Source organism: Chelonoidis abingdonii, chromosome 2 (genome assembly GCF_003597395.2).
Source record: "Chelonoidis abingdonii isolate Lonesome George chromosome 2, CheloAbing_2.0, whole genome shotgun sequence".
Taxonomy (NCBI): domain Eukaryota; kingdom Metazoa; phylum Chordata; order Testudines; family Testudinidae; genus Chelonoidis; species Chelonoidis abingdonii.
In genome coordinates, this window is record NC_133770.1 from 43,624,672 (window position 1) to 43,639,335 (window position 14,664).

At 43.8% G+C, this 14,664-nt stretch overlaps 1 protein-coding gene across 1 annotated transcript in view; it reads left to right on the forward strand.

Annotated features, from left to right (window-relative positions):
* CUBN (cubilin) overlaps window positions 1–14,664 on the forward strand; it is a 223,416-nt gene that overhangs the window by 13,844 nt on the left and 194,908 nt on the right. The window contains 5 exon segments of the mRNA XM_075062312.1: window positions 1,020–1,188; window positions 1,789–1,920; window positions 5,234–5,329; window positions 5,943–6,064; window positions 14,273–14,459. Of these exon segments, the coding sequence (XP_074918413.1) occupies window positions 1,020–1,188; window positions 1,789–1,920; window positions 5,234–5,329; window positions 5,943–6,064; window positions 14,273–14,459 (706 nt within the window).

Consider the following 14,664-nt stretch of genomic DNA (forward strand, 5'->3'; position numbering starts at 1 on the left):
GGAAAGCAAAGACTTGGCAATATTATCCCTAGTGGTTTCTGGGGTTGGCAATACCACATGCACTGTTTACCTACTGTATGATTACTGCCTGTCTTTCATGTAAATAATCCAGTTTAGTAACTGCAGGTCTACACTGAAGATTTGGTTAAGGTTCACCATTCAGTTGCTTCTCAGCTATTTCCCCTTTATTTTGTAGATTATCAGTGAGATTTTCAGAAGTTTCAGGGTCGGTTTGACTCTTCTCCCATTAAAGTCAATGATAAAACTCCCTTTGGCTTCAGCGAGATCACAGTTAATGCTGAGCGCTTTTGAAAATACCATCCTCATGTTATTTAACGTTAACTTCAATCTCTTCATACTCCAATACTCTCACATCGCTGGGACCAAATAAGGATAGTTCTTAAAAATAATTAAATAAATAAAAATCATACTTTAACAAGAGGTCCTGGAACATAACTTCAATCCAAATAAATCACGCTGACTCCACTGAACATTGCAATTCATTACAGATGTTAAGATCTGAATGTTAGAAAAGTTTACAGTAAATATAATCATTGCCCTTAAAGAAAGTATGGATTTGTGAATTAATTAGTTCTTTAACTGTGCACATCACACAGATTACTGCACAGTTTGCCAAGCTGATTTCAAGTTGTTATATTTATATTGGTCTCTTTATGCTAAATGCAAAGCAAGCTGAGTTGATTGCTTTTAATTATGTTTAGGTACAGTTCATGAGTGCTGTTCATTCTCTCTGATGTAGTTTCATTAAAATGCAGGTTCCTTTTACTTAGTGAAATAATGATGCAGCCTATTATTGGCATGTGCTAAATGTTCAATTTCAGAGGAAGAAAGATTGGGAAATCTACCCAAGACCACGCAAAAGCAAATCATGTGATGATTTGAAACCTCTCTTGTAATTGCCTGTAGTTTAAAAGATTTTTTTTAAGTTGTTCCTTGTATATGCTTCTCAGTAGTTTTCACAATTGCCCTAATTCATAACATGCTGTTTAATGTGGCAGCCAAAGTACAGCTGTATCTGTGATGCTGGTTGGATGTCCCCGCCTAGTAGCCCCGCCTGCAGTGCTGACATAGATGAGTGCAGCCTCTCTAGTCCGCCGTGTTCTCAGAATCCTCCGGTACAGTGCTACAACACTCCAGGCTCTTACTACTGCGGTTCTTGTCCCACAGGTACTTCATAGCTCTGTATTCTCATTCAGCAATGAGAGGCAATGATGTGTGCTGACTGCCAATACTTCACAAGCACAGAATTGGGGTCACTACAGGAGTAACTGGATGAAATTCTTTGGACTGTTTTATATGGGAGATCCAATTAGCTAATCTAATGGTCCCTTCTAGCCTGAAAATCGATGAATTCTCTTTTTGGGCTGCACTTATATGAGTTATTTAGTCATTTTGTAGAGAACATGGTTACAGGGATTCTAAATAATCAAGATCAGGATTAGAACAAGCCTTTGTAGCAAAAATTTTTATGCTAAGGTCTGACTGGCCTAATCCTTATATAAAAGTGTGATTCATTACTGAAAATGCACAGAACATAATCAAATAAAAGGTTCCCACTCACATTTAGCAGACTACATTATTTTAAATTCTACAATACATTTCAGTTTAGTTCTAATACATTAAAGGAAGAAGATTTCCTAAATGGCCTGCAAAAGGAATATTTTCCTGTGCTTGGGACAGGCAGGAAAGTTCTGATAAAAGGAAGAAAAGTAAAAGGTCATTGTAAGAATTTGCCAGGTTTTGCCTTTCTGCTGTGTCTCTTCATAGGCTGGCAAGGAAATGGCTATAGTTGCCAAGATATTAATGAATGTGAGAGGCACAATGGAGGCTGTTCGCTAGCACCAATGGTTCAGTGCATCAACACTATGGGATCCTTCCACTGTGGTCTTTGTCCACCAGGTAAAACAATTAATTGACTTTATGTTGATATAATGACAAGCAGGATATACTCTTAAAACATGAAGATACTACACCTTGTAGCATGGTTAGTTTGGTTTAAACAAACAGGTGTTATAGTAACCAATGTGATTTTAAAGTGGTTTAATATAGTGTCTGGAGCCAAAGCACATTCAAACTCCCTTAGGAAGACTTAGGGTATGTCTACACTGTGGGATTATTCCGATTTTACAGAAACTGATATTTGGAAACAGATTGTATAAAGTCGAGTGCACGTGGCCACACTAAGCACATTAATTCGGCAGTATGTGTCCATGTACTGAGGCTAGCATTGATTTCCAGAGCATTGCACTGTGAGCAGCTATCCCATAGTTCCCACAGTCTCTCCTGCCCATTGAAATTCTGGGTTGAGATCACAATGCATGATAGGGCAGAAACAGTGTCGCGAGTGATTCTGGGTAAATGTTGTCAGTGAATCCTCCCTCCATGAAAGCAGTGGCAGACAATCATTTCGTGCCCTTTTCTCTGGATTGCCCTGACAGACGCCGTAGCACGGCAACCATAGAGCCCGTTCAGCCTTTTTTCACTGTCACCGTATGTCTACTGGATGCCTCTGACAAATGCAGTACTGTAGTGCTACACAGCAGTATCCTCTTGCCTTTGCAAGTTAGCAGAGACGGTTACCAGTCATATTGTACCGTCTGCTGCTGTCATGGGTGCTCCTGGCTGGCCTCGGTGAGGTTGGCCAGGGGCGCATGGACAAAAATGGGAATAACTCCCCAGGTCATTCCCTTCTTTAAGCTTTGTCTAAAGGTAGAGTCAGTCCTGCCTAGAATATCAGGCAAGTCTACTAAAGAACCAGAGAATCAAACAGCCACTTCGGGTCAGAGGCCCAGACATCCCGCAGACATGATGAGATGCATGCCATTCTAGGGGGTGCCCCTGCAACAACCCCACCCATTGCTTCCCTCCTCCCTCACGCCTCCTGAACTACCGTGGCAGTTGTCTCCCATTTGTGTGATGAAGTAATAAAGAATGCATGAATAAGAAACACTGATTTTATTGCATCTGCAATCAGACATAAAACTGGGGGGAGGCAGCCTCCAGTTGCTATGATATTCCAGGCAGGACTGAATCTCCATTAGACATTAAAGGGCAAGGGGAGGGAAGCACAGCCTCCAGCTGCTATCATATTCCAAGCAGGACTGAATCTCCAGGAGACAAAGCTTAAAGAAGGGAATGACTGGGAGTCATTCCAATTTTTGCCCGGGCACCCCCGGCCGACCTCACTGAGGCCTGCCAGGAGCACTGATGGGATGATGATGATGAGTACCAGTCATATTGTACTGTCTGCCATCAGGAAGGGAAGGCAATGGGATACTGCTGTGTAGCGCTGCAGCACCGTGTCTGCCAGCACCATCCAGTAGACATACAGTCACATTGAAAAAAGGTGAGAAACGATTTTTTTCCCTTTTCTTTCATGGGGCGGAGGGGTAGGGGCTGACGACATATAACCTGAACCACTCGCAACAATGTTTTTGACCCTTCAGGCATTGGGAGCTCAGGCAAGAATGCAAATGGTTTTTGGAGAGTGAGGAAACTGTGGGATAGCTAGAGTCCTCAGTCCCCCCTCCCTCCCTCTGTGACCATCCATTTGATTCTTTGGCTTTCCATTACGCTTGTCTCAGCTCCTTAAGTTTCACACAGCACTGTGTTGAGTCCCTGCTGTGGCCTTTGTCTATCATAGCCTTGGAGATTTTTTCAAATGCTTTGGCATTTCGTCTGATAGAACAGATTCATCTCCCCATACAGAGATCAGATCCAGTATCTTCCATACAGTCCATGCTGGAGCTCTTTTTTGATTCTGGGACTGCATGGTCACCTGTGCTGATTGGCGCTTCACGCTGGGCAAACAGGAAATTAAATTAAAAAGTTCGCGGGGCTTTTCCTGTCTACCTGGCCAGCGCATCTGAGTTCAGATTGCTGTCCAAAGTAGTCACAATGGTGCACTGTGGGATAGTGCCTGGAGGCCAATACCGTTGAATTGCGGCCACACTAACCCTAATCCGAAATGGCAATACCGATTTCAGCACTACTCTCCTCATTGGGGAGGAGTAAAGATATCGGTATTAAAAGCCCTTTATATCGATATAAAGGGCTTCGTTGTGTGGACGAGTGCAGGGTTAATGCGATTTAATGCTGCTAAATTTTATACAAATTCATAGTGTAGACCAGACCATAATGATGAGCATTTCATAGTGTACATATCTAATTACGTCACCTCTAAATTGATTCCTGTCATACTAACAAGACATTTTAAATGACTTATTAGTGTGCTTCTTTTGGCAGACAATATTTGAATAACTAAGATAGCTGTTATGTTGTCCACATTAATTAAAAACCACCTGAATTGTCCTTCTTAAAAGATTTACTAATCACTCATTGCTTTAAAAGTGCTTCCAAAATCTATGTTTCCACAATGTTTCCAGCCACAAAATAAACAGAGCAGTAGAAGTGGTGATAAAAGTCAATGTTTTGTGGTTTAAAGTCCTTTATGAGACGTACAGCATCATTAACAGAAATACTAACTAACAAAACTGCCTGGAATAAATGTAATGGAAACAAATTCCTGTTAGGGACTGTTCAGCACCACTGTTTACCATACATATGTTACTATATACTGGGAAGGCATTTTCAGTACGTTTGATCTAATTCACTGAATCATAAGTAATTCATAGGCTTTGATGAATGATACTTCAGGCAGCCCTTTCTTCTTATCTTAATGAACCTCATAGCAGCACCAGCAGCGATTTCCCACTCTCTATTCAGTTGTTTGTGTTGTAAACCTCAGTGCATCATGGGTCTATTTCAAACTTCAGTCTCGCAATCAAGAGACCAAAGTTATAGAAACCCATGTACCACTGTGGTTTCCTGTGTGCAGAAGTGAATGGAAGGCAGAATGCAATGACTGCTACAGCCCAGATCTTAAGGTTCTGATCACACGCATACTAGGTTTATGTGGATGTAACCCTGTTTTCTCCATTGAATTTACTTATGATTAACAACAGAATCAGTAAGATCAGAATCAGGGCCCTGAAGTGTGGTAACCTGAGGTAGTCAACTACGTTTGAAAACCTCTGGTCCAATATCATCTTGGGCTTTTTCTGTTTAAGTGCTGGAAAAGCATCTTACTTTGGTCCCCATTCAAGTCTTTCACCTGGGTGGCAGTACGAGCAAGCACAGTTCCCATTTGATTCTAACAGATTTTCACCAACCCGGTTTGTTTGTTTAACAACAATGATCTTATTCTGACTAGGATATGAGGGGGATGGAAGAGTATGCACCCAAGTTGATATCTGCTCAATAAATAATGGAGGTTGCCATCCATTGGCCTCATGTGTACCCTCTCCAGGTAATACACCGTTTTAGATACTGTTAGATAGTTCAATATCAGTCTTCAAAAAAGTGGGCAGTTTTGTGACAACACATTTAAAATGAAGTCCTCTGACCTTAGAACTTTCACTTTAGGCTTCAGGCCACAAGCTAATAGATATGTACACCTTAGTGAACTAGCCTGTCTCTAGCACTGGGAGAACTTGGATGCACAATGGTGCAAAAGGCAGTGACCTGGCATTTGCAGAGAATGTAGGTAAAGCCTACTGGCTGTGCCACAGTATCATCAGAATGGATCCAGATTCCACCACCAGACAATTGCAGGTTTCATTGTGTGGATGTGGCCAGCACCCACAATTCCCTTCCTGGAACTCCTCTGCCTCATTCCAGCTACAGATCCCATTCTGCACCTCTCTGCAAAGACATGTGGGCCTTCACAGCTCTCTTGGGACTTTCCAATAACCAGTAGTCTTAATGACTGCAATGGACACAGAGCAGGGAAGAAAAGCATTTTACAAAGCCCTGTTTCAAATTGAGATTCTGTTTCACGTACTGTTAATGACAAGGCTGATATTGTTACTGTAATCAGGACCAGGGTAGTTACTATGTATGTTTTGTCTCGTCTTCCACAGGTCCTACACCTACCTGTGTCTGCCCAGCTGAGTACACTGGAAGTGGTTATGGGCCAAATGGGTGTGCCCCAGTCAGTGATACCTGTCAGCATCAAAACCCTTGTAGAAATGGACAGTGCTTAGTAAGTACATGGCTTCTCATAGTTAAAGAGACAATTTTGTTTAGATGTGACTATTAAGACACAGTATACCAGTGAGGATAAAAATCAGCATGGGTTTACCCCCATGCAACCCCATTGATGGTGATTTCTACATGTGTTTCTGAAGTGTTCTTCACCATACCTTGTCTACTGTCCTAGAGTATAGTAGGTTTGCACAGGAGGAGGTGTAAGTCAACACAGGATTTGACCCTAGTTTGATATACCCAGACATGACAATAATGATAAAATGAAATCACAGTGTTCATTTTTACATGGCATTTTTCCTTAAATGCACAAAGCCACCATGGCTGAGGTGATATGAATCCTGTATCAATTTTTGCTGCTTGTGAATGGATTCATAGGCCAGAAGGGACCACTGTGATCACCTGCTCTGACCTTCTGTATAACACGGGCCATAGAACGTCCCCAAAATAATTCCTAGAGCATTTCTTTTAGGAAAACATCCAATCTCGATTTAAAAATTGACAATGATGGAGAACTCTCCATGACCCTTGGTAAACTGTTCCCAGGGTTAATTACTCTCACCGTTAAAATTTTATGTTTCATTTCCAGTCTGAATTTATATAGATTCAACTTCCAGTCAGTGGATTGTGTTAACGCTTTCTTTGCTAGACTGAAGAGCCCATTATTAAATATTTGTTCTCCTTGTAGATACTTAAACAGTGTATTCATGCCTTAACCTTCACTTTAGCTAAAAGGATCAGAATAAGAGATAGTAAGCCTATTTAAAACATAGTTGAACAGAGAGTAAAACATAGCACACAGCAGATACCATCAATAGAAAACATTTGGCGGTGTTTCATTCAGAGCAACACCCAGAATTCATTGATGGGCCAGAAACTGGCTAACAGACAGAAAACAAAGACTACAAACAAATGGTCAATTTTCAACATGGAAATGTCCCCATGAATCTGTATTAAGACCCTTGTTTAATATGTTTATTAATGATCTAGTAAAGAAGTGAAGAATGAGGTGGAAATGTTTGCAGCTAATAAAGTGTAGGTTAGTCAAGACTATAGAAGGGCACTAGGCATCAGCAATCCAGGTTCAATCCCCTGCTCTATCACAGACTTCCTTTGTGACTCACTTAGCCTCTCTGTGCCTCAGTTCCTGATCTGTACAATAGTCTGATAGTACTTCCCTACCTCCCACATGTGTTGTGGAAATAAATAGATTAAAAACAGTGAGGTGCTCAGATAATGTATTAATGGGAGACATGTAAATACCTAAGATTGATAGATAGATGAACTTCAGAGGAACCCAACAGAGGTATCACTGGGTGGCATAAAGGCAGATGAAATTCATTGTTAATAAGCATGAGGTAATACATTCCAGATGGAGTAATTACAACTACCAATGAACATTACTAAGCCCTCAATTAAAAGTAAACATTCTTTGAAAAGACTTTAACATCACTGTGAACACTTCAATAAAAGCTTCTGCTCAATGTGTGCTGTTGGACCAAAAATATATATATATATATATATATGAAAGTTATACTGTGCAGAGAAAGGGATAGAAAATAATAGTGAAAATATTATAGAACCATTATATAAACTGATGGTGAGGTTGCCCCCACCAGGAATACTGTATTATTCAAGAAAGTCATAGAAGAAATATGAGGGGCTCAAATGATGGGAAACAGAAACAATGAGAGATCTGGAAAGACTCTCATGGGAGGAGAAATAGGAAAGATTAGGACTGTTTAGAGAGGAGATGAAAAGAAGGGGCAAAAGAAAGAAACACAAAATAAAGAATGGTACAGAGAAAGTAAGTGCTTCCATTACTCTTCATTACCCTTCTTCATAGTAAAAGAATAGGGGACATCTCCTGAAACTGAAATCCAGCAAATTTAAAACAAGTCAAATGAAAGTATCCTGCACAGTGCATCATTAATTTTCAGAATTCATTGCTGATAAATAACATTGAAGTAAGAGCCTAGAAGGTGTACAAAAATTGACATTTATACAGGTAAAGGGTGAAGTTAACACAAGGAGTGGCAGTCCACCTCAAGACCCTCTATGATACTTAAACCCCACAAAGGGACTGGATAGGCATCCCACTAATGGGGTGGCTGCATAATAGTACCTGTGCACACATTTAAAGACCACAATGAGAGCAGACCAGAGATGGGGCAGCAGATCTATATTTATCCCAAACTACTGGCCCCTGTACTCCATGCAACTGGTACAGAATCTGTGGGTGCTATTCTAATGAGACACCACAGGGCTCATCAGGGAGGTGAGTTTCCCCAGCACTCTGCATTCTACCTACATAAACCCCAAATACTTGGACTTTGTGTGTGAAGTGAATTTTGCGCTCTGAGAAAATGCAGTTGCTTTGGATAGGATTAAGAGTTTGGAACTGTATATACTCCCATGTTCCATGGCATAACCATAGACTGGAGTTAGGAAGAAATTTCCCCTATGGTCAGATAGGTTATTCCACAATTTTCCATTACAGGTTTCTTATACCTTTCTCTGAAGCAGTTGATACAGTCTACTATCAGATTTAACGCACCGACTTGGATGTGTCAGGATCCTGGCAAAGGCAGTCAGGAATAAGGGTCAAAGCAGGGTCAAACCTGAGGCTGAGAATAGCAGAGGAGTTCATAATCAAGTTCCAAGCTGGGGTCAATACCAAAGGTCAGGATCCAGGTCAGGAGGTTGCAGGTCAAGCTGAGGTTGAAGCCAGGTGTTCAAGCCCAGGGGTCAGGAATGGTCATGGTAGCTACAGGAGAGCCACACTGTTGCCTGGACACTTCCCAGAACACTCCTTGGGTTTATATAGGGCAGGGAGCCAATCTGGAGGCATGGGGCTGCTGCTTGTCAAACCTCTTGAGGCAGGACTTCCTGTGGTCTGGGTCCACAACAAGTCATGGATAATGGAGCACGAGCTGGTTATAGCTTCTGTTGGATGGCAGCATGTTTTCCGTCTGCAGCTTTTCAGGGCTGTATTTGAGACCCCAGGGGCCTTACATTACCCTCCCAAGGGGCACCTCCACTGGCCCAAGTTTGTCTGGATGGGCCTCATGGAAGGCTGTTACAAGGTCATGGATTTGGGATTCTAGCTCCCAGGATCACTCTCCTGAACCAACTCTCCCAGAGGTAACCATATCTGATTTTTGAAGTTCAGTATCTCATGGACCTTGTATTTGTCGTGTTTCTGGATCTGCACTAGAAGGGGTTATGATTGAGCCTGGTAAGTGAAGGGGTTGCTGATATTTTTAGCAAGGAAACAGGGAACACTGGGTGTGTGTTGAGGGATCTGGGTAACTAAAGCCCTATGGTCACTGGGTTGATTATCTGGCTGATGAAATATGGCCCAAGGTATTGGTAATACATTTTACAACATGGTCAGTCGGAGTGGAGGTTTTGGGTGGAGAGTCACACTTTTTACCCAACAACCGTGAATTCTGGGTGTTCCCGGCACTGGTGGTCAACATACTGCTCATAATCTTCCTTGGCCTTGTCCAGATGTGCCTTGAGTTTTTCTTGGACATCACGGATCTGGCATACTTAGTTGGCAGCTCTGGGATTGGTGGCGTTGCAAGGACAAGAGGGGTGGAAGTCACAGATTGCATAGAATGGACTCTGCCCAGTGAAGACAAGATCAGCGTTGTTGCAAGCAAACTCTGCTTTGGGTAGGAGTCTCAACCAGTTGTCCTGATGAAAATTTGTGAAGCAGCACAAATATTGTTCTAACACTTGAGCTGTTCGTTCAGACTGATCATCAGTTTGTGGGCAATAGGCAGTGGATGGTTAAGAGCAGACCCTGAGCAACCAAGTTTCATGCCAAATCCACAACAGAAACTGGAGACTACAATCAGTTGGGACTCACTCCGGGAATCCTTGGAGATGGATGACATGAGCCACCAGGAGCTGGGCTATTTCTTCTGCAGCCAGCATATGTGCAAAGGGGACAAAGTGAGCCATTTTTGTCAGTGGTTGACTGCAGTGTGACTGTTAGACTCAAGTAGCTTGACCAAGAAGTCCGGGGTGATGGCTACCCGGGATCTGAATGGGGTTTTGGAAGGCATCAGAGTGCCAAGGGGTTTTGAGTGCAGCATCTTGGTGCAGGTACATGTCTCACAGGAATTGACATATGAGTGGATTGTCATGCACATTCAGGGCCATCAGAAGGAGCAGCTGACCAAATGGAAGGTCTTGGGGAATCAATGCATTCAGGAGGTTCTGGGGCTTACAACTCAGCATAGAAGGCTCTTGGCTGGTGAGATCTTCTCCTTTCAGGACAAGGTATCAGCAGTCTTGTTCTGGGCCCCTGAGTGGTAAACGATGGTGAAACAGAAGTGTGTGAAGAGCAGGGCCCAGCGAAGCTGCCTCTGTTTCATGCTTTGGCTCAGCAGAGCTACTAAGTTTCTGTGGTCCAAGTATACCTGTACTGAGTACTGAACACCCTCCAGGTAGTGATGCCACTGTTAGAAGGCCGCTTTGGAATCTAGAATCTCCTTATCTAGAATTTAATAACTCTTTTCAGCTGGAGTGAGCTTCTGTGAATAGTAGATGCAAGGGTGGAGGTGCTACTGAGGACCACGTCTTTGAGAAAGTATGGCCCCCAATTATCACACTGAAGACATTGGTCTTGATGACAAATGGTCATGGCATGTTGGGATGGGCCAGCACTGGGACACTAGTAAAGGCCATCTTGAGCCAGTCAAAAACTTGTTGGGCCTCTGGAGACCAGGTGAAGTTGGTGTTTTTCTGGAGAAGCACTGTCAGTGGGGCAATTTGGCCTGAAAACCTGGAAATGAAGTGCCTACAGAAGTTAGTGAATCCCAGGGAGGGTTGTAGCTCCTTGATGTTTTGAGGGAGGTGTCCAAGTCCATATCACCTCCACCTTCTTGGAGTCCATCTGGGGGCTGTTCGGGGATGCAATGTAGTCCAGGAGCTCTATGGAGTGGTGGTCATAGCTGCACTTTTCCAGCTTCACACACAGGCCCCATTGACATAGCTATTCCAGGACAGACTAGACATGCTGGGTGTTTTGCTTGGGAGTCTCAGAAAAGATGATGAGATCATCTAGATAGACTATGATGTACTGGTCTAAGATGTCATGGAAGACCCCATTCATGAAATGCTGGAACATTTCAGGGGCTTTTGTGAGATCAAATAGCATAACTAGGTATTTGTAGTGGCCATGCTGGGTCTGAAAAGCTGTATTCCACTCATCCCTGGCTCAGATTCGAAACAGGTTGTAGGCCTCCCACAGGTCAAGTTTTGTGAATACTTGTGCCAGTCATACGTGGTCCGGTAGTTCTGGGATAAGTGGAAGAAGGTATCAATTCCTGATGGTAACCTGACTGGGGGCCCTATAATCCATGCATAGGCTCCAGATTCCATCTTTTAATTAAAAGAATGGGGGCCTAGATGGGAGAGGTAAATGGCTGTCTGAAACTGTTGGCCAGAGTCTCCTGGAGAGGAGAATGCAGGGCAGCCAGTTCAAGTTCTGGCATCACACTGAACCTTGACTTCTGGCTGCAAGTCAATCAGGCAGCCATACTCTCAGTGTGGTGTTAGGATGTCAGCATTCTTCTTGAAGATGTCACTGTAGTTGCTATACTTGGGGTGCAGTTCCTAAGTCAACTCTCATAGTGGTCCCTCCCACTCATGACCAAGGCTCAGAATAGGGAGATGACCTGGTTCTGGGTGTCAGCAGGCTGTGTGCATAGGCAGACTTCCTGGCAGAACTTGGAGCAGAAGCTACCCTGGTGCTCATGCCAAATGATGTGGAAATCATGAGCTGCCACGCTAGCCATGAAATGCAGAGGATTATGGGGAAATGTGATGAGCAGATTGTTCCAAATGGAAGCATTTCCAAATGGTCACAAATGGCAACTTCCAGAGGCACCATCTCCTGTGTCATTGGCGCTGACACGAGGAGTGAGCCATCTAAAGTTTCCAGTAGGTTGGGGACAGTCTTTGGTTGTGCCTGAATACCCAAGGCTTGGGCAGTACTGGCATATGGGAAGTTTTCCACTGCCCCAGAATCCACCAGTGCCCACTGTGGGGGAATTTGGTAAGGCTTTCCTGGAACACAGAGGCAGACCCAGATTTTAAGGTCCAGGGAGCACTTGCTGTGCCTGGGGCATGTCTCGGTGAGGAGGAGGGGGGCATTATCTTGGGGCTCACCTGGGCCAATTCCTTCTCCTGGGCCTGCATGTGGTTGTTTCCCAAATCAATCATGCTAAAGCTAGGGATGAGTAATTGGTGAGAATGTGGCTAGAGTCTCCATTTTAGAAACACAGCCCGTGACAGCAGCAGTGCTCTTTTTCCTCATCTGTCACATGGCAGCGGGCATTATCCAGCTGCATGAGTTTGGGGTCTGGATTGGAGAGGGGTACCAGGAGGTAACAGTCAAGAGGTGACCAGGATTCCTTCCTTTCCTTATGTTGTTTGTGGCGCCTATTGTTGATGTCTATGATGAGATTGATCAATGTATCTAGGTTGGTTGGGGCCTCCACACAAGTTAGATCATCCTTAATCTCCTGTTATAGTCCCCATAAGAACTGATAGAGCTGGGCTGCTTTGTTTCACTCAGTGTCAGAGACTAGTCGCTGAAAGTGGGCAGCATATGAGAAGTCTGGTCCCTACCCCTGTTGGAGTTTGCACAGGGCCACCTCCACTGAGTGGGCATGGTGGGGATCATCAAATGTAATAGAAAACACCTGGAGAAAGGCATTCCAATCAGATAGCATCGGTCTCGCTCATTCAGGTGGGAGTGAGGTCCAGTCCAATGCATCTCCCAACAGGCGGCTAACAATGAGTCATACTTTTGCAAGGTTCATGGAGCAGGACAGGGTTGGAGCAGAAACAGCAGGCAACATTAGTTAATAAACAACCTGAATTATGGAGGTCCCCATTAAAATGTTCTGGGTGGAGCACTGGGTCTGGTATGCAGCTGGAATGCATGACTGTACTGCAGCATTTTCATCCTGTAGCCAAGCTGTCTGTTCTCAAAGCAATTGGTTATGTGCACTGTTCTATGCCAGTTGGGCCCTCAGTATCACATTATCACATGGAGCAGGGTGGGTTGCCAGTTTAGAGCTTGGTTCTGTGTTGCAAGCTGGGATAATTGCGCTTGAAGCATGGGGAGTTCCTCCTGGGAGGGTCAACCCATTCAAGCATCTCCACTACCCTGTAGGGCGTGCTAGACAGGGAAGGGCCCGCTGTCTCCACAGTCCTCCAGGGTAGGCCTTCACCAAAGTGAGAGTGGTGCAGGCAAACTGTCAGGATTCTGGCCAGGGCAGTTGGGACCAAAGGTCAGAGCAGGGTCAAACCTGAGACTGAGAGTAGCAAAGGAATTTGTGGTTGAGTTCCAGGCTGGGGTCAATACAAGAATCAGGGTCTGGGTCAGGAAGTGAGGTCCAAATCAAGCCAAGGTCAAAGCCAGAAGTCCAAGAACAGGGATCAGGAATGGTCATGGCAGCTACAGGAGATCCATACCATTGCCTGGACTCTTCCCAGAACATCTCTTGGGTTTATATAAGGTGGGGAGCCATTCAGAAGCCATGTGGCTGCTATCTGTCAGACCCCTTGTGGCGGGACTTCCCATGGTTTGTGTCCACAGTGGGTCATGGGTAGTGGCGCACGAAATGGTAATAGCTTCTGGATTTGAGACCCCCTGGGTCTTACAAGATGGACCACTGGCCTGATCCTGTGGTCCTTTGGTTTAGCTCCATTCTTCATTAACTCTGTCTGGAGTAGTTAAATCCCACTCATGGCTCCTTTAGAATATTCAGACTTCAGGGACCAGGCCTGAGACAAATGATTTATAAACAGCTGTTATCCTGGCTTGTCTCACAGGTCTGAGGTAATTTGATTTACTCGTTTCTAGGGTAATAATTTTAGTGCCAAGCAAACAGTTTTCTGGATGGCTAAAGTAAGACAGATATGACTTTTTCAGGTTATTTGAAAGGCCTCTACAAAGCAATAATAGACAAAACAAGGAGCTAATCCGATTAGGCCTTGGCCTTTTTTTAGTATCCAACAGTTAATGTTAAGACAGTTGACTGCTGAGTGCTTCCTTTGTTTCTCTGCACCAGCACTGCCAACTAAAAACAATAATAAATAGCAATGATTTTATTAACTATATTAATGACTTCAGTTGACTCACATTTGCCGCATCTTTTCATTTGGTTCTTTCCTGTAGGCTATGCTCTCTGGATACTTCTGTGTGTGTGATCCGGGCTGGACAGGCAACAATTGTACAGAAAACATCAATGAGTGTTCTAGCAACCCTTGTCAAAATGGGGGAAGCTGTACTGATGGAATTAATGGCTACTACTGTGAATGTACAAATACTTGGACTGGACCTCAGTGTCAGACTCCCCAGCAAGGTAACATGAAAAGCATAGTGACTGAGAATTGAAGCGCCACCCTATCAATCTGATTTCCATAAAATGCATTTGGATTAGAGGTGAGATTTATAACGGAAAAGTCTTACCCCTTGGATTTAAAATATGAGAGGCAGTGGAAAATAGATCCTGATCCAAAGTCCATGTGAGTCTTTCCCACTCCTTTGGTGAACTCTTGTATTAAGCC